Genomic DNA, 20,635 nt, shown 5'->3' with positions numbered 1-20,635 from the left:
AAATATTTGGTCAAAGTTGAGCACAAGACATTTTGGAGGATGCCCTTAAGTACATTTATTTCAAAGTTGTTTTTCCACAATTTCATTTCAGAATGAAAATAAAAATAAAAATTTCTGTATAGCAGTTTTAATATTAAAAGATCACTGTCTTCCACAAGAGTCAATTTCCAAGCTCTGAGTTAGTTTTTTTCCAGGTAATAATCATTTATTCTTCACCATTTGGCAGGATCAGCTTATTAAGATTCCAGAACTAGGGTAACCATATGCCATCGTTTGCCTGTACAGTCTCAGTTTATGCCTGCCCTAGCTTTCCAGGTTAGATGATAATTTCAATGGTCAAACTACCTGTGTTCTATAGAATTTAACATAGCTTTTCTATCCCTACCAAATACAACAGAGTTTGATGGCTCTTCATTTTATACAGCTATTACTCCAGTTAATATGATTTGCCTAAGATGCATTGCAATGTCTAAAAATAATTTAAATTTTAGTCACACAGATGCAAAACTTTACAATGTTAACTATTGCTGCCTATCTTAATCTGTTCACTTAGGATGAATTTCAAACACCAGAGTTTGGATTATAAAAAAGACAGGTATGGAGGACAATTCTGAGACCAAAACGGTAAGATAATTAATGATTAAAAAGAAATATAATAGGGGCGCCTGGGTGGCTCAGTCAGTTAAGCATCTGACTTCGGCTCAGGTCATGATCTCATGGTCCGTGAGTTCAAGCTCCGCATCGGGCTCTGTGATGACAGTTCAGAGCCTGGAGCCTGCTTCGGATTCTGTGTCTCCCTCTCTCTCTCTGACCCTCCCCCATTCATGCTGTCTCTCTCTGTCTCAAAAATAAATAAACATTAAAAAATTTTTTTAAAGAAATATAATCTGACAAACAGATTTTTGTGTTATTTTTTTAATTTTTTTTGTGAGTGTGTTATAAAATGAATTCCAATATTGAAGTAAAGAGAATAGGTGGCTGCCTGTCCTAAATTAAGGGTGATATCTCAAACTCAAACATGATTTAATACTTTTATTAGGTATTGCATTTTAAATGACTGGTTAGAAAATAGTCTAACACTCTTCTGGAAACTATTTTTGAAGATATGTCCTATAGGACTGTTGTCATTAGGCCACTGAAGCATAACAATTGTTCAAGTACATGATATAAATTGATGTTTTACAAACATACTGAAGCTATACACAAATCACCACTCCTGTCACTAATATTACCACACAGCTATAAGCAGAAAGCAAAATATTTTTAAAGATTTTGAAATGTTTATTAGGGGATATCATTAGTCACTTGATTCTACACAGATAAATGATCCTATTATAACTATAGAGACAAAGTGTGTCAATCTCGAGAACAAGGCCTTAAATACAATACAAAGAATATAATACAAAGTTTATTTATAACCATACTTCCACATACAAGCATTCCCCACTTATACTGGCTCCCAAAATCATAAAGAACTATTGAATAACACCATAATAATTCTGCTGAGGGGAAACAAGAATGAAAAATACTATAAAGGCATGTAAGCAGTACTGTGTTCAAGCTCACATCAGCCAAACAGATAGCTCTAAGAAGTGGAGACAGGCATACCTTCAAGCCCTGATGTTTGTTTGGATTATAAAACAAAAGAAGAGGAAAGGGAAGAAGAAGAGGAGGAGGAGGAAGGGAAAAGAAGAGGAGAAGAAAGGAGGAAGAGGATAGATAGTCAATGGAAGGCAGCCTATATTCACATAGAATATAATAATGTTTTGCCCTATCCCTGTTCTTTGGTAAATTATCAAAAAAAATATATGTTATGTCCTGCTAAATTTGCATAATTTGTTGTCCACTTTTAATTAAGATTCTTTCTAGTTATTATCACTCCATGATAAAACACTACAATATAATAGTATATATATGAGCATGTATTTCAACAGATACGATGTAAGCAGGTTGACAGTATTCTGCATTACAGTCTTCAACATTACCGAAGTAATATAAAGAATAAATCTCTTGGGGCACCTGGGTGGCTCAGTCAGTTGAACGTCTGACTCTTGATTTTGGCTTAGGTCACGATCTCACGATTCGTGAGATTGAGCCCCACATCCGGCTCTGCAGGGAGCCTGCTTCAGATTCTGTCTCTCTCTCTTTGCCCCTTCCCTGCTTTCCCTCTCTCTTTCTCTCTCTCAAAATAAATAAACATTTAAAGAAAAGAGGGGCGCCTGGGTGGCGCAGTCGGTTGAGCATCCGACTTCAGCCAGGTCGCGATCTCCCGGTCCGGGAGTTCGAGCCCTGCGTCAGGCTCTGGGCTGATGGCTCAGAGCCTGGAGCCTGTTTCCGATTCTGTGTCTCCCTCTCTCTCTGCCCCTCCCCCGTTCATGCTCTGTCTCTCTCTGTCCCAAAAATAAATAAACGTTGGAAAAAAAAAAAGAAAAGAATAAATCTCCTCTTGCTTGCTAAAGCATCTGTTAATTCTGAAGATCTGAGCATTGCATCCTTTTCTCACCAAGTAAATAGATGTATAAAATCATAATCATAGACACCCTTTTAACACATTGTCATCCAGGCAAAATTAAAGATTTCCATTGAATTACTGCCCAAGTAAGATATTTTGTCTGTTTCTGTTCCAAGTCCTTCTTTTTTTCAGCTTTCCTTATTAACTCCATCCATTTTCTAAACTGTCAACACAATCCCCAAGGCATTTCCCTCCTTCCTTAGGAAAAAAAATTCTCTTGTAAGTATATATATCTCTTGATATATACACTGAACTTTTAATTATCAATGGAAATATAGAGGAGGATGCATTTGATATTTTTATCAGCAATAACAGAAGATGTGGAATGCATTCCTATATCCAAGGAAAACAAAAGATCTAGGATTCAAAGTATGTAGTACAATCTTAAATGATTCTAAAAATTAACTTTATAGGAAAATTTCAATATAGCAAATGTAAAATTAACATTCAAAAATTATCAAATTTTTATAAAAAATTATAATTATCATTGGTCAAATTCTTCATTGTAATTAGTTTCAGCTAGAAGGAACTAGAAAGGAACTCAAAAATTAGAAAAGATTCAGTAAAAACAAATAACTAAAAACCTGGAAAAATTAAATGTTAAAATACTAGAATTATTTCACCTGGAGAAAATAAGGCTGGTGGACTACTTAGAAATAGTTTGTAAATGTGTAAATATATCTTACACTGAAAATGTTGACTAGCTACAAATAACAACTATTGTTAATACTGAAATAATTAAAAATAGGACTTAAACTATAAAATAAGGAAATTATATGAAACAAAAAAGGGAAACTATTCTAACACTAGAAAAAACAAATGGTTGGCTAATAAGGACGATAAACATATTTTCTTTTGCATGGCCCTGATAGATATTTCCCTTTCCCTAGTTGGTAACTTGGCAGAGATTCTCAAAATCTTTCACTGATACCTATAATGTTGGACGGTGAACTCCCTCCAGATGCTCTTTTATTGACATGTCTACTTTCCCTTCCTCAGGAAGTTTCATAGTTACAGAATCATCTATTTTTCTCTGCACCCCTCCCAACTTCTCTATAAATACATAAACTAGAATGTAAATAGGATCCTTTCCCTAGAGTACTCTTATCTGTCAAGTTATCTCTAGCCCAAACATTCCTTGTGAAAAATGAGTTTGGAATATTGCATGTATTCTGCTTCTACTCTGCTTGTAAAGTTTTTTTTTCTGATAAATACTATTATATTGTAAAAACATACATTGTGTACTAAGTTGTATATGACTTATCTGGATATTATAGCTTTTGAAAACAGAAATAGTTTGGGCCACCACTGAGGTGGGAAATAAACTCACTGGAAGCCTTGCATCAAACTGTTGAGTTAGACTGGCCAATATCTCAGTGGCCATATTATATATAGTCACTAAAGCCTCAGAGAGGAAAATTACTTTGCCAAACTAGAATGGCTAGAGCCCATATAGCCACAGAGATATGGGACACCATAACCTCGAAGTATGTAGGACAGCCACATAGTCCATAGACCACTGAAGCCCAGAAATGGGGGAAGATTTCTTAGAAATCCTGGAGCCAATTTGCTATAAAAGAAAAATCTGGAGCAATAAACTTAGAAGTAGGTGGCTACAGCACCTTATTTACTAAGGTAAAATCAAAGAGGCTAGGTCAGCAAAGCCAATAATGAAAGTTAACAGGCCAATACTTACAAAAACTGGATGGATAACCTACTTTGTTGTTGGCCTCTCTTGAAACTGAAGGGAGGAAAACTATCTGGCTGATACAAAATTTGGAATGAACAGTTAACACATATAGGACAAACTGAGATGGTGCCCTGACCTTTCTGGCTCTCCAGAGAGTGAGACTCAAGCATTCCTAAACTGGCTATATACTGAATCTTACATGTTGTGTAGAAAGGAATTAACATAGCAGGGCTGAGACTTTTATCCTTAAATAGGCCTATTTATAAGATTGGCTCATGGCTGGCATCTAGGAAGTTGCCGGGGTTCCCACTATTCCCAATACTGATAAGAGTGGCTCACTGTGCCAAAACTGTACAAAACAATGTGCTTTATCCTGAACGCCTGCTTTCCTTCTGGGAGTATCTATTTCTAGCATATTGTAGGCACAGGGTATCTATATGGCAAGCTACCAGTAAAAAAACCCTGGGTACTGAGTCTCTAATGAGCTTACCTGGTAGACAACATTTCATGTGTCACAATTTGTTGCTGGAGTAATTAAGCATGTCCTATGTGACTCCACTAAGAGAGGACTTTTGGATGCTTATACCTGGTATCTTCCAAACTTTGCCCCATATACCTTTTATACATATATATTTATATATATTTAAATATAATAGTCAAATATATTTGATATATAAATATATTTATATGGTATATATAAATAATATATTAAAATATATATAGATAATTTATTGTCAAGTTAGCTAACATACAGTGTATACAGTGTGCTCTTGGATTCGTGATTCATCACTTACATAAAACATCCAGTGCTCATCCCAACAAGTACCCTCCTCAATGCCCATCACCCACTTTCCCCACTCCCCTTCCCACCCCATTCCCTTCCATCCTCAGTTTGTTGTCTGTATTTAAAAGCCCCATATACTTTTCGCCTTTGATGATTTTGCTTTGTATCCTTTTGCTATAATATCATGATAATGACTATCTGCTGAGCCATGTAAGTCCCCCTAGTAAATCACTGTACCTAGGGATGGTCTTGTAGACCCCCAACACAGTTGGTATCAGGAGTGGTATTCACTAGAATGGCCTGCGGATGCACTAAAATACGAAGAAAGCATTGTTTGGGAAAAGAAATTATGAAAGGTTGGGATGGAATATGATTAATTTTAGGTGGCTATGAAGTCATCTATGGCATGAAGTAGCAGCTGAGAGGTAAAAGTTTACCTGTAGAATTTGAAAATAATACATCCAACTCCAGGAGAATTGGCTTGTTGGACGCCCTGGCTACTTTTCCAGTGAAATTAAGGAAAAAGATGCAGCCTGGGTGAAGTCTTTGGTGTTTGTTCTCTCCACCAAGTGGGAGGATAAAGGGCCTAAACATACCCAAAGGTGGGCTTTGGATATGCCAACGGCTGTAAAAACCAGTTTGTAGTCACTTTTTCCTTCAGATGGAAGAGAAAAAGTTTAAATCAGCTCCTAGTGCTGAAGCAAAGCTTTAAAAAGACCAAAGGGAAAAAAGTGGAGGTGGGGGATAGGGTTGGGTTGCGGAGGGGGTCTCTAGTCTTTTCTTCAACCCAACCCTGTTAGTGCTGTAGTATTACGCCCTTCCCCTTGCATTCCAGCTTAGATCTCTAATGTTAGCCCTGTAAGTGCTAAATGTATTGCTAGTATACATTTGAAATGAGTAAAAAGGACAATATTTTTAAATGTTTATGTATTTATTTTTGAGAGAGAGAGAGGGTGGGGGAGGGGCAGAGAGAGAGATGGAGGGGGACAGAGAATCCCAAGCAGACGTCGTGCTGTCAGGGCAGAGCCTGATGGGGGCGTGGGGGTGGGTGGGGACTCAGACTCATGACCTGAGATCATGTGAGATCATGACCTGAGCTGAAATCAAGAGTCAGATGCTTAACTGAATGAGCCACCCAGATGCCCCCAAAAAGAATATTTTAATGGCTTTGTATTTTGTAACTACTGCATTGGTATATATGATAAAAATTGATGTGAAATGCTATATTTTTTAATTTCATAAATGCTAGAAGAATCATCCTGATGAGGGAAATCTGCAAAGAAAATGTACTAATGAAATTCTGTTGCCAAGGGTAGCTTGGAATTTAAATTCTTTAGATATTGAAAATAGGTTAATATTCCATAATTCATGATTTTTGCCAATTGAAAGCTCTGGAAAAGGAAAGGCAACAGGGGCAAGAGAGGCAATCCCTAAATGAAAATACACTTTTGGAGATTTAAATGGAAGCTTTGGGTTGCCAATAGGGTCTTGTAAAATCAGACATTTGACTCTTAAAGCATGATAATTTTCTGACCTGATGTGCATATTTTTGAGTGAGTCAGTTTGGGTTGTAAGACTGACAAGGAAGGTCAGTCTTGATTGCCATTTGGACTTGTAATAGGGCTCTCTGTCTCTATAGCATCTCAGCTTTGCTACTAATAAAAATAAAAATTAATTAAAGAAAAAAAGCTAATTTGAAGATCCTGATTGCCTGGACCTGAAACCTGATACTGTCTGCTATAGGCTGTTCCAGCCTCAGCATGGGTTGTTCTAAAGAATGAAAAGCAGGGGCGCCTGGGTGGCGCAGTCGGTTAAGCGTCCAACTTCAGCCAGGTCATGATCTCGCGGTCCGTGAGTTCGAGCCCCGCGTCAGGCTCTGGTCTGATGGCTCAGAGCCTGGAACCTGTTTCCGATTCTGTGTCTCCCTCTCTCTCTGACCCTCCCCCGTTCATGCTCTGTCTCTCTCTGTTCCGAAAATAAATAAACGTTGAAGAATGAAAAGCAGACATGGGCTTAATCAGACTCTGGGACACTTGCAGATTTAGGACACCTGTCTTTTGAGTTCCTAAACCCTCAAAACATCATGTATGTAGACTGGCCATCTGGATCACATACAAATATCCACAGAAAAGAGCTTGTTCTCTGATGAAACCATCTTAAATTCAGCTGCTTATCTATTCTGTGTACAGAGACTAACTGCCTCCCTCACTTTCCCTGCTGAAAGTTGCAAGTTGGGAGAGGTACATCTCAAAGGACTGTGGCCACTGCATGCTCTTAATAGATCAAACTGTCACCTCCCTCTATCAATGTTGATTATTGTGTTTGACTTGCTAGATTAGTTGCAGTTTGTAACAATGGACTCATACTCTGACTCCACTTCTCTCACCTGTCTCCTCACCTGTGGTATACACACCTTAGTAAGTTGGTTTGACTCTTAAAACAGTTGTTAACACCGAGAGATTGATTGTTTTTTCTAGGCTGCTCACTTGATAAGTGATCAGAACATCAGAGATGGGAGGTTATGGCAAATCCATTTTGAGATTTTTGAAAATTCAGAATTTGCCCTAATTTCCAAACATGTTGTATCTTTCTGGTTAGCATGCATAAAAATGCTTTTCTGAAAAAATGCTTCTGTACTTCTTGAATACAACTCTCCTTATCAAAAAATATGGATGAAAGTAGAACATGATTTGGGAAAAAATGTAAAGTTTTGATTACTAAATGAAAACACTGATTTTTGTAACACCTGACAAAAAACAAAACCCCAGCACCTTAGGAGGCACTAGAGAGGGGGAGGGTACTAATAACCTTTGTTTTTCAGAACTATTCCAGAAGTTTTCCCCTCTTTCTGAAGGAAAATGTCCTGTGCTACCTTTCCACGGTGCTGAGAGCACTCTGAATTCAAACTGACTGCTGAGACCTAAGATCACACTTGACAGTGCTGATTATGAGATAGCAGGGGGTGGCCCAAATTCTGCACTTCCCATGCAGAACAGCTTCAAGTGTCATCTACACCTTCTAGGTAGATTAACTGGTGTCATTCACAAGAAAGAGTGTTTGGAACTGACTGCTTTTGAGCAGTCCTTTTAAAACAGAAGGACTCAACTAAATCAATCCTAAGGTGGGAGGCCACCTGGGGGCCCTGTTCACCTCTACTGCCTAAACTAATGTAAGTGCATTTGGGGTGCTCTAACAATTATCAAGTCTTTGTTTCCAGAGGTACCATGTGTCTGGGATTTTATATTTCTTGTATGTGTGCCCTGACTGTCATGATAAAGTCTCAGTCCTAGAAAGTCTTCTTTCTTTCTGTCAGCTTCAACTTACTGGCCAGAGTTGGACAGTTCCTGAATTAGTGCTATAGGTAAGGTGAAGAAAAGATCAATATAGAAAATGCCACTTGGCATTCTAAGATGGGATTTGTTTTACTAACAGAGGCCAGGACTCCTAAAGGTTATAACTGAGACTAATAATACAGGTTAGTCTCACCCTAGAGGATGGGAACTCACTGATAACAATTTTACTGTAAAAATGTGTTGGCCACAGGGGTGTACTGCACAAAAAAAAGAGTGAGCCCAGGAGGATTAAGACTACTTAGAGTTACCTGATTCCAAGGTTGAGTCTTGGCCAGCGTTTAGGAACTTGGATTTGGTGAAGGTTCCTACAATTCCAAGAACTGATAAGAGTGGCTCACTGTGTCAGACCTGTTTGTACAAATATTGTGATTCATGAGAATACCTGCTTTCCCTATGATAGCCTGGAATTTTAGTAACTGGCAGGTGGAGGGTGCTACATGATTAGCCTCAATAAAAACCCTGGGCACCGAGTCTCTAATGAGCTTGACATTTCATATGTATTGCCATAATTCATTGCTAAAAGAATTAGGAGCATCCTGTGTGACACTGCTGGAAGAGGCCTCTTGGAAGTTTGCACCTGGTTTATTCCAGATTTTCTCTCATGAAACTTTTTCCTTTACTGATTTTGCTTTGCAACCTTTTGCTATAACAAATTATAGCCATGATAATGACTCTAGATTGAGTCCTATGAGTTCTGCCCCTGATGGGAATGGTCTTAGGAACCCCTGACACACAGGGCTACTATTTTTGTACTGTATATTAAAAACAATTTTGCTGATTCTCTTAGATTATATAACTGACATGGAAGTTCTGAAATACTAAACACAGAATAGATACACAGCCATGCTGTTTGGATAACTACCCTATTGGTCAAGTACCTGAACTTGGGATGAACTGTGCAAACCTACCATTCAATAATATTCCATATAAAAAAAGTAAGCATAAACTACTCTCAAAACAAAATCTGACGCATGCAGGGATGCTATGGAATGCAAATATGTCTGGTTAAAAAAACATTGGGCACCATAGTTGACTATTGAAGCTTCAACAATGAAAAAAACAACTGTACCCCCTACTCAAGTCTTTGTCATTACACCAGCTACTGAATACATTGCCACCACTACAGATACATGTTGTAGCAAAACATGCAACATACCTTTACTATTCCTTCTTGTGAATATTTGAATTCCTGACATACATTTTTAATAGGTGGAATAAAACTAGCACAATGCTAACTGGTAGCAATTTCAAGACATTCTATTGCATAGAGGACAGTGGCCCAACACTAAAGAAGTACTGCTTGTTTTCTAGGCATATCTGATTAAAGATAATTCTAAATGAAAAAACAATCCAGGTCCTGTCATTCAAATGAATTTTGGGGAGGGGATAATTATTTGGACAGTACCAAGAAGACAAATTTATTGGCCCTGCAGCCCCCAGCCACAAAGGACTTTCTTCTTTAGGTACTGATCACATCACATTCTACACGTAGTAACTCTTCAAAGTATCTGTATCACAGTAACTAATTTTAAATGGAAGCTCCCACATTAAGAAGTTATGGAAGAGTTTCAGGCATCACAAAAACATGTTTTAACTTTATATCTGCCATATTCTTCAGACTCATGGGATTACAGATACATGACATGTAAGCTAACTTTTACTGACTGGAGCTTTTGGCAACAATACTTCAAATTATTTGCCAGCTCCTGGGTCTCTGAACTCAATTACTTCTTCCCACTGCTAAATATCACATGCCTTTGGCCTATTACTGGGCCTTAATGTGGCACATTTTCTCACTTTTCAACCAAACATTCCTATTCCATGATGGATCTTCTCTAAAATCTCATAAGGTGGTACAAGTCTGGGAAAATTCTATTAAAGAGGCAACTGACTTAGCACATTCAATCAAGGGCCAATCCTAGTCCTTAAGACCTTGGCAAAATTAACAAAATATGTCCACACACTCACTAGACACGGAGATACTCCCCTGCTGTTTTAACCAAATCACTGACTTAGACCTCTGCTTACAAGATTTGCCACCAGACAAGAAAATGATTCACTGATCCAACAGCCTCTCTCAAAGATCCTAAAATCTAATGAAGTGCTGCATTTGTCCACCACAATAATGGTAAGTTGTTAAAATCCCATGGAATTCTTCAAAACTAGGTGGACTTCAGGCATCGTTCATAGCCACAGAGTACACTCTTAGATTGAATTATACTTTCATTGCTAATGGCCTAGTTGCATGGGTCAGGTCATTAGGCCACCCAGGACAAAACTATTAAATACACATACTTTCCCTACATTTTCCCTGAGACGTTCCTTACACAAGGAAATAGGTAGAACAACTTAAGTAACAAACCCAATCCTTATTTTTTATGTGTACATTGCCCACGAGAAGGAACTAAATCTAAAGGAAAATATCTGAAATGAAAAATCCAATCAAGAATGTATGACCATCATATGTACTATGGACTTGGGGCCATCTTCAAATCTATACTGCCATGAAGGAATAAGATGTTTAATAGGGAATTTATCTAGAAGACAGAGAAGCCACTGTTGCCCATCAACCCCATTCTATTTGCCATCTAAGTCACTTTCTTTAAAAACAACCTCTGTAGCACTTGTCAATCCAGCTTCCCCTTGTTGTTTACAAGTTATAGGCTGCTATATATACCCTGTAAGGGCCTCTCTGCAATGGTTGAACTCCACTGAACTTTGGAAATAAAGAGTGAAAGAAAATATTGTTTCAAGATAAATAATATATTCCCCTTCTTTTTTTCATTCCCTGCTATGATCTCAGTGGAATGGACAAAGCACACTGCTCATTTAAAAGATGGACATTGTGTTTGCATCATATTCTTCTGCAAGCATCCTCTTTTAACCCTGCAGGTGACTTCTGAGGGAAAATAGTAACTTTGGGGTCCCTGCTGAATTTATCATTGCATAACAATGACAACCTCATCTCTAGGAAGGAATAACAGATCTCAGTTTGTCAGGTGTGAACATACCTGACCTTGGGAAATTGTTGGAGAGGGGATATCAAGGGAGATAATGAATAAATTTCTCTCTTACTGCAGATATTATATAGATATTCCAAAAGGGCCATTTTTGACCATTCAGGAAGTAAAGCTTATAATGACTCTGTGTGTTTGTGTGTGTGTGTATATGTGTGTACACATGTGTGCATGTATGTGTTTATGCATCCATGCTGGTTTTGCACCCAAACCTAACCCACCGTGGACCTTACTGGCATCTTTCTCCCAAGCAATACTGTGGAAATCATTATAAGAACCCGGTGTCAGCCAGACCTAATGAAAAGACGTATTAGTAAGACCCCAAGACCAAGAAGCGGACAGAGGAAAGACAAATCTTTGTTAGGGGATGGCCCTGGTGGCTCTCTCCATTCTCCCTTTTGGTTGTTTGGCAGAACTGGCTCACCAGGACTGTTGAATGGAGAAACAACTCTCATTGATAGAAGTTATGTTAATATACAAGTGCTTACTCCTCCAGGAGTTACCTTTTTCTAACAAGACCATTGCCTTAAGCAGCCCTAAGCACTGTAACATGATTGACTAGATGTTCTCTATCCCCTCCCAACTCCTCTATAGTTTTGTAGTGTTATGTGAGGAGGAAATCCCTCTCAGGAGCACTTCCTATGGAGAATTCAATGTGCTTTTCCACGGAATAATGATAGTTTAGGAGATATTGTACCCCTCACTATTTCTTCATTTGTAATATTTCCTCTATAAAATCTACCTTACACCTACAATTGGGGCCACTAGTAATATGTTTCTTGCACAACCATTAACTGAGGAAATTATAAAGTCTCCTTTAGAGTTTTTAAAAAGGTAAGTCACTATTTTTAGTTTATTCTGGTAAAAATTGGAAAGGGGCAAAATATTTATTTCTTAATTAATCTCTTTTCTTGATACATAATACCTTCCTTGATCACCCAATCTAAATTATCCTCCCCTGTGACTCTATCAGAAAGGGAGTTTTATTATCTTCATTTGTTATTCTTTAAAGTTATCTTGTTCATGTATTTCCACTTGTTTATTGCCTCTCTTTCCCACTATAATGTAAACATCACAAGAGAAGAGAGCTTATTTGTGTTATTTATCAGTAAAATCCAATGTTCAAAGGAGTACCTGACATATGAAGGTGACAAAAATATTTGTTGAATGATTAAGTTTAGTGAATAAATAAATGAGTAAATTTAATAGCTACTCATGTAATCTATGAAGGAAAAAAATGGACACATATTAATACCCAGCTTCCCCTTGTGTTTTTGTGTTTAATAATAAATTTAATTAGTATTGGGGAAGAAAGTTGTAAAAAAACATTTAGAAAAAAGTTGGATGTGTAACTCTTAAAAATAAAACATCAAGAAATAGGTAACATTTTCATATCCAAAAAGTGTAAATTTCAATGCCATAAAACATTTAAGAAAAGCTAACACCACATATGATATGAAACATAATTACTAACATCTATTGTGTTGATTAAATATTTGCCATTAACTCATTCCCTAAACCAAAATAAACTGCTCAATGCTGTAAAGCGCAAAAAAAAAAAATGTACTTTATTGTAATCAATACCACATGTCTGTTCAGGTGGGATCTCCTTGCTTCGCTCCCATCCACTCTCTGAAGGTTTGGGAGACTTTTCCAAAGAATTTCAGAAATTCTATTAGGATCTAAGAAGTAACCCAAAATGAAGTTTGATGAATAATATTATGTCATGGGCTTAACAGTTTGAATTTTTATTATATTTAGCAATATTCAACCTACAGCTGTTAAGGGAAATACTACAAAACCTATCAAGCTAAAGCAACCTATTTCATGTCCTATCTCCCATTTTCTACTCAGTTTAAACTTAAAAAAAATTACTGGTCTTTCCCTGGCACACTGTATAGATTCTAAACACCCTTGTCTTTGCTTCAACTGTTCAGTCCACGCATAACACCTTTTCTTCATATTTCCCTGTTAAAATCTAACCCAGCTATCTTTCTTAAATTAAATGCTGTTACTCTCAATACAGCCAGAAACAACTTTTCCTTCTTTTTGGGGCATCTCTTGGTAACTTTTTATTGAAGGCATCTTCTGCATTATAATGTACTTATTTATGTACATGTCTTGTCTGTCTTACTAGAATATTAATGCATTGAGGGCAAAGATGATACAGTTGTCATCTTTGTATTATATATATACATAATACCTAGCTCAGTGCTTTGCACAGCATGGACACTCAGTCCACATTTCCCTGTTTGCACTAAATTTAATGGAAATAATCTTCCTCCTGAAGTTAGGGAATACTGTATGAATTAACATTAATGGGGAAAAAGCTATTTAAGAGGAATTTTTTGATATTCATTCTATGACCTTTTTCTGTTCTTAATGTCCTATATTCCCTATCATCCTCAGTCCACTATTCCCCATACAACCCTTCTTTCATTCTTCCACTTCATATTACTCTTAATTGTGACTTATTGGCCAATAAGTCTGGGCTGGCCAGAGTAGTAACTCAAAGTAACACTATCATAACCCTTCTTCAAGATTTTTCCAAAAGCTCATACACAGTATCTGAGACTGCCTTTACTATGCCTTCATAGAAAGTAGAAGTTCTATTTAAAATAATTTCATTTAAGCCAATATTTCTACATTCTGAGATTCACCAAATGTATAGTCTATCAAATTCAGCAACAGCAACTAAACATTCAATATTAAAAAAAAAACTTATATGAAAAGTTATCACTTCATGTTCTTCAGGGTGACAAATTATTAGCTTTCCAACATTTTCAAATCCTATACTTCACCATGTGTCCACAGAAAAACTACAGTAGTATGCCATACTCTACCATAATCTTAACATGAATATGAGTATCATGCTTCATTTGTTTCTATTCCTACAGTTCATAAGCTGGTTAAGTTCCAATTAAAGTTGAAGACAATTATTAATAATTTTTCTTATACCTTATCACATAGTCATAATACTGACCATATATAATCATAATGTGAAGTAATAAATGACAAGAACTCTACCCATAAATTTATAAAGCAACAAGTAAATGTCTAATCTTCTCCTGAGATATCAAAAAAATACTTTTAAAATTTAGTCACTTCAGACATTAAACTGGACCTTTTCAAAACTTATGGCCATTAATCATTAAATTTATTACCTAATTCTTGCTAATTCATCTGGGCCTGTAATCTAGAAACATTAAAAATGGTAATGAAGCAGAGAAATGCACACTATTAGGTAATACTTTCCTCTTTTCTGTATGGCAGCCAAGGTCAAAATTAATAATTCAAGTCAATGACTGAAAAGAAATATTGACATAGTTTATTCTCATTGAGTAGCTACCTAACTTATTGACAGAATTTGCTGTTTCACTAATCTATGTGGTTCAGGATTTCTGTTTCTTGACTGGTTTGTGAATAGGTCTGTGAATCATAACATTAATCAAACAGACTCACTCACTAGTGAAAACTGTAAGATTAATTGGATACATCAACCAACTCAATTATTTATGTGCATGCAAAAATGAATGATTAAGCAAAAATGAAATGCAAAACAAATTTTTAAGTGAGTTGTTTCATGTACAGAGGTCACGATTCTGAATAAGGTAAGTAATCCCACTCATAAGTGTTTTTCCCAAGATAAAAAAAAAATGTTTTTACACAAAAAATCATTTTTTTAAAAATGGTCATGTTCAGTTTCTATATGAAAATTTAATTGTTGTTGGGGCAGGGGGCACGAGGGAAAAAGGCTTTACATCAGATCTGGTCCTTAGTGTACATTTTTCACTTAAAAATTTGTATTTTCACAGTATCCAAAATTGTCAATCTTTGACAACATCTAAAGTTTAGACATTAGTTTCAAAGAGTACCATATTGTAAGCAAAGACATAAATCAATGAGTTTTATGATACTGAATTTAGAATGGTTATTTTGCCATTTAGGCACATAAACTGACAAAGATTAAAGAATATTTTTAAATGTTTTACCTTTTGTCAGCTGGGCTTCCATTTGTGAAAATTGAGATCTGTAATAAATAATACTAAATTTAAATACACTAAATATTCACATCAAATGTTTACATTAAATTATTCAGAAAAATATCAATCAAACCAGGTTTTAAAATATGACAATTTGTAAGATTAAGGTGTCAAAAAAGCTAAGAAATTACCATAGTTGGCATTGGAAGAAACATTTTAGAAGATGAACTACTACCAAAATTATATTTCTAAATGAAAGCAAAGAGGGCTTTATATTTATAGTAAATAAAAACTATTTAAACATATCCATTACATAATTAAATATATCCATCACATAATTGTTCAATCTTTTTAATATTCTTTTGAAATATTTATACTTCAAATGCCAATAGTATACTAACATGGTGATACTAACACATAGTATACTAATATGATAGTGCTTTTTTATAATTTAAAAAATTTGTAGGGGTACCAGGATGGTTCAGTTGGTTAAGCAACCAACTCTCAGTTTTGGCTCAAGTCATGATCTCACAGTTCATTCCTGAGATGGAGCCCTGCACTGGGCTCTGTGATGACAGCCTGCTCTCTCTTCCTCTTTTTCTCTGTCCTACTCACCCCCCCACACCAAAATAAACGAATAAACTTTCAAAAAGTAAATGACTTGTAAAAGTATATTGAGAATCCATGCTCAAATGTGGATGGAACTGGAGAGTGTTATGCTAAGTGAAATAAGCCACACAGAGAAAGACAGATACTATATGTTTTCACTCTTATGTGGATCCTGAGAAACTTAGCAGAAACCCATGGGGGAGGGGAAGGAGAAAAAAAAAAAGAGGTTAGAGTCTGAGAGAGTCAAAGCATAAGAGACTCTTAAAAACTGAGAACAATCTGAGGGTTGATGGGGGGTGGGAGGGAGGGAAGGGTGGGTGATGGGTATTGAGGAGGGCACCTTTTGGGATGAGCACTGGGTGTTGTATGGAAACCAATTTGACAATAAATTTCATATATTGAAAAAAAATGAAGTCTAAGACAAAAAAAAGAATAAAAAAAGAGAATCCATGCTCAAAATATGCTTAGCGAGATGTTTAATCAAAAACGTAGGAATCTAGGACCTCAAGAGTGTGATTTTGTTAATAGATTACCTCTTGGGAAGAGAACATGTTTTCCTGTAGCATAATGGGGATACTAGATTTTATCCCAGGCCTGAATTTTACCTAACTCAGTTTCTTTCATACAGAGATTAGCTAGCTTCATCCTTACCCACCTGTGGCAAAGACTTCTGGTGTTCAACAAACTAATTTTCTTTTCTTAAGGCACATTACTAGTCTACATTTCTAAGTCCTTCCTGCAATTAAATGTGGTAAACTAATTATGAGAGAAAATGATGTGTACCCCCTTCTAGCCTGGTCGGTGAAAATGACTCATGTCTGGTCTTTTATCTTCTTTTCTAGTAGCTGGATGTCTATGCCCAATATGGCCCAGCAAGCCAATGTAAGCTATCAAAACCTCCATATACCAGGATACCTGAATCAACCTATAGAGCAGGACTCCCTAACACAAACACACCTGAACTTCCCAGAAGTATTTACATGAGGAAATAAGTTTCTATTGTACATGAGTCATTGCCTATATGTAACAAGAGTTGGCCTATATACTAAGTAATATACCACCGTTGGTTTTCATATGGCCTATGTAGATAACTAGACAGAAATAAATGATAATAAAGGCTAACATTCACATAGTCCTTCATGATATACAAAAGCATTTCATAAACATTATCCCATTTTATGCTAACATTCTTATACAGTATTATCATCCTCCATAGAAAAATATGTTTTGGGACGCCTGGGTGGCTCAGTCAGTTAAGCATCCGACTTCAGCTCAGGTCACGATCTTGCGGTCCGTGAGTTCGAGCCCCGCATCGGGCTCTGGACTGATGGCTCAGAGCCTGGAGCCTGCTTTGGATTCTGTGTCTCCCTCTCTCTCTGCCCCTCCCCCGTTCATGCTGTCTCTCTCTGTCTCAAAAATAAACAAAAAAAAATTTTTTTTTAAAAGAAAAATATGTTTATATCCTGATACATAGAAATGATAATAGGTCTTACCCTAACCTCTGCTTTAAAAAAGACTACTACTACAATAAGCAGCTTTAAAAATAGGTATGAAAACAAAGAGGAACTACTTCTGACATATGTCATTAAGATGTAAATATGACAGGCCTTTTATGTATGTAATCTAATGTTCAGTAGTAGGAGGTCTAAATATTTTTCTTTCACTCCTTTTAGATTTTAAATTTCTGTCACTAGGGGCACAGAGTGATAAGCTGGGAGATTCTGGCACACATACACATAAACTCTCATTTTGAAAACAACAAGGAAGAACACTAAAGAATATGAAATACTATTAAAGAAATGAGAGACCTGACAATAGCTATACTGCCACAACAAGGACAAGCAAAATTGTCCTCTCTACAACTTTGCTTTCTTTTCTTGAACTCTTCCCATTATTTACCAATAAAGTTGCTTCTGTGTAAACTGTTTTACTCTTCTAAGGCATGAATCTATTCTGAATGTATTATATTGATAAATCAATTGATCTACTATGAATCCACTACACAGCAGAAACAAAAATAAATTCTTCTTCAAGAGTTTTTTCTCCATAGATAATAGCTGTACTTGCAGTGAGCAAAGCATAACACATCTACTTAACAAATCATTATGTTGTATACATGAAACTAATACATTGTGTGTCAACTGTACTTCAGTAAAAAGATAAATGTGAAGAGAGGTTTTTCCCCATAGTTTTGCATTTATATTTAATTTTATTAACTTATAGCAAATTCTCTTTAGTCTATGAACTCCTATTTTATTCTGGCTCTCAAATCACAGGTGTTTATTAAATGATCATTCAAAACTAATACATATCTAATTTATAAATTTGTATTTGAGATAATGAATTGTAATAACCAAATGTAAAAGGCAAAAAGTCCAGGCCAAAACAAACAAACAAACAAAACAGGGCACAGGTTTTTAAAAAAAAAAAAAAAAACATATACAAATGGAGTAAACAAAATATAAAAGACAAACTTCTTACAGCACATATTACCATTTTTCTTTCTTGTACTGTTTCCTCTATTTTGGTAAATTCCTTACCTGTGAATGTTCTTGGATTTTTGCATTTGTCTTTTGTCTACCTGAAGCTGTAACTAATGCTTCCCTTGTCTCTTTTTCCAGTGGTATATGTTTTGAATCTTCAACTTTTATTTTGCTAATACCCATTTCCATTGTTGTCTTGGTCTTCTCTTCACTATTAAGTAATTCTTTCTCTTGATTTAGGAAACAGTCAAGTTGATGCTTAGCGCTTTCAGCTTCCTGTTTGAAAAAAAGTAACCATTTATCAAGCATTTATTTGTGACATTTTTCTGACAATATTACAATTTTCAATAATCTCACTATATTCACATCCACATTATTTTTCAACTTTATTTGTACTAAGTTGGAGGAAGCTAAATTAAACCATGGTTATAATCCACAGTTTAATCAATAATTAAAATTAAAAACTGTGAAAACATCTTCCACTTTGAGGACTATTATTTTTTTTAAATACCTATTATTTTTTAAAGCTCTAATTATTATACAGGCATAATAAAGAATAAAAGGTATATATTATAAAATGTGATAGACTGTAACCAGGATAATTAATATCTATAATATCAAATAAAAGAAAATGTGGAAAATAATTTTTTCTAGAATATAATTTTTCTTTAAAAATGCCACTTTTGACCAAGGAAGATGGCGGCGTAGGAGGACACTGGGCTCACCGTGTGTCCTGCTGATCACTTAGATTCTACCTACACCTGCCTAAATAACCCAGAAAACCACGAGAAGACTAGCAGAACAGAGTCTCCGGAGCCAAGCGCAGATGAGAGGCCCACGGAAGAGGGTAGGAAGGGCAGAGAGGCGGTGCGTGCTGCATGGACTGGCGGGAGGGAGCCAGGGCAGAGGGGCAGCCTGCCGGCCAAGCAGAGCCCTAGAGTCTGGCTTGCAAAAGTGGAGGGGCCTGACGGAGTGTGTTCCCACAGCAAGCGCGACTTAGCATCTGGGAGGTCGTAGGTTAACAGCTCTGCTCCAAAAGCAGGAAGGCTGGAGGACAAAGGGAGGGAGAGTTGCTGAGTCCCAGGACGACAGAGCTCAGTTTGGAGGGGAACAAAGGCGCTCACCAGCGCCATCTCCCTCGCCCATCCCCCAGCCAAAATCCCAAAGGGAACCAGTTCCTGCCAGGGAACTTGCTTGCTCCCCGCAAATACCCAATGCTGTGCTGCTGCGGAGCCACCCCTCTGGCAGTGGGTCTGACTCCCTCTGGCTGCCACAGGACCCCTCCTGAAGTGGATCACCTAAGGAGAAGCGAGCTAAGCCTGCCCCCTCCTGCCCCCTGCCCCTCCTGCCCCCATGCACCTTGCCTACCCACCCCAGCTAATACGCCAGATCCCCAGGACCACAAGCCTGGCAGTGTGCAAGTAGCCCAGACAGGCCACGCCACCCCACAGTGAATCCCGCCCCTAGGAGAGGGGAAGAGAAGGCACACACCAGTCTGACTGTGGCCCCAGCAGTGGGCTGGGGGCAGACATCAGGTCTGACTGCCGGTCCACCCACCAACTCCGGTTATACACCACAGCACAGGGGAAGTGCCCTGCAGGTCCGCACCACTCCAGGGACTATCCAAAATGACCAAACGGAAGAATTCCCCTCAGAAGAATCTCCAGGAAATAACAACAGCTAATGAGCTGATCAAAAAGGATTTAAATAATATAACAGAAAGTGAATTTAGAATAATAGTCATAAAATTAATCGCTGGGCTTGAAAACAGTATACAGGACAGCAGAGAATCTCTTGCTACAGAGATCAAGGGACTAAGGAACAGTCAGGAGGAGCTGAAAAACGCTTTAAACGAAATGCAAAACAAAATGGAAACGACGATGGCTCGGATTGAAGAGGCAGAGGAGAGAATAGGTGAACTAGAAGATAAAGTTATGGAAAAAGAGGAAGCTGAGAAAAAGAGAGATAAAAAAATCCAGGAGTATGAGGGGAAAATTAGAGAACTAAGTGATACACTAAAAAGAAATAATATACGCATAATTGGTATCCCAGAGGAGGAAGAGAGAGGGAAAGGTGCTGAAGGGGTACTTGAAGAAATCATAGCTGAGAACTTCCCTGAACTGGGGAAGGAAAAAGGCATTGAAATCCAAGAGGCACAGAGAACTCCCTTCAGACGTAACTTGAATCGATCTTCTGCACGACAT

The 20,635-nt window shown here is 37.1% G+C and overlaps 2 protein-coding genes across 8 annotated transcripts in view; both read right to left on the bottom strand.

The window, feature by feature from the left end:
- LOC122474025 (coiled-coil domain-containing protein 7-like) overlaps nucleotides 1–13,037 on the bottom strand; it is a 347,700-nt gene extending 334,663 nt beyond the window's left edge. For both annotated transcript variants that reach the window (XM_043564967.1, XM_043564968.1), the window contains exon 1: nucleotides 12,941–13,037. The gene's annotated coding sequence lies outside the window, so the exon portion shown is untranslated. The remainder of the gene's footprint in view (nucleotides 1–12,940) is intronic.
- The window catches only part of LOC122474026 (coiled-coil domain-containing protein 7-like), a 148,765-nt gene continuing 141,028 nt past the window's right edge, over nucleotides 12,899–20,635 (bottom strand). For all 6 annotated transcript variants that reach the window (XM_043564975.1, XM_043564974.1, XM_043564972.1 and 3 more), the window contains 3 exons: nucleotides 18,489–18,707; nucleotides 15,349–15,386; nucleotides 12,899–13,038 (listed from right to left, as the gene is read on the bottom strand). In XM_043564975.1, coding sequence (XP_043420910.1) covers nucleotides 13,032–13,038; nucleotides 15,349–15,386; nucleotides 18,489–18,707 — 264 coding nt within the window. In that variant the 3' untranslated portion in view covers nucleotides 12,899–13,031. The remainder of the gene's footprint in view (nucleotides 13,039–15,348; nucleotides 15,387–18,488; nucleotides 18,708–20,635) is intronic.

This window comes from Prionailurus bengalensis, chromosome B4 (assembly GCF_016509475.1).
Source record: "Prionailurus bengalensis isolate Pbe53 chromosome B4, Fcat_Pben_1.1_paternal_pri, whole genome shotgun sequence".
In the NCBI taxonomy this organism is placed as follows: Eukaryota; Metazoa; Chordata; class Mammalia; order Carnivora; family Felidae; genus Prionailurus; species Prionailurus bengalensis.
Note: the sequence above shows the minus strand (reverse complement) of the source record. Positions and strands in the feature narration are given on the sequence as shown.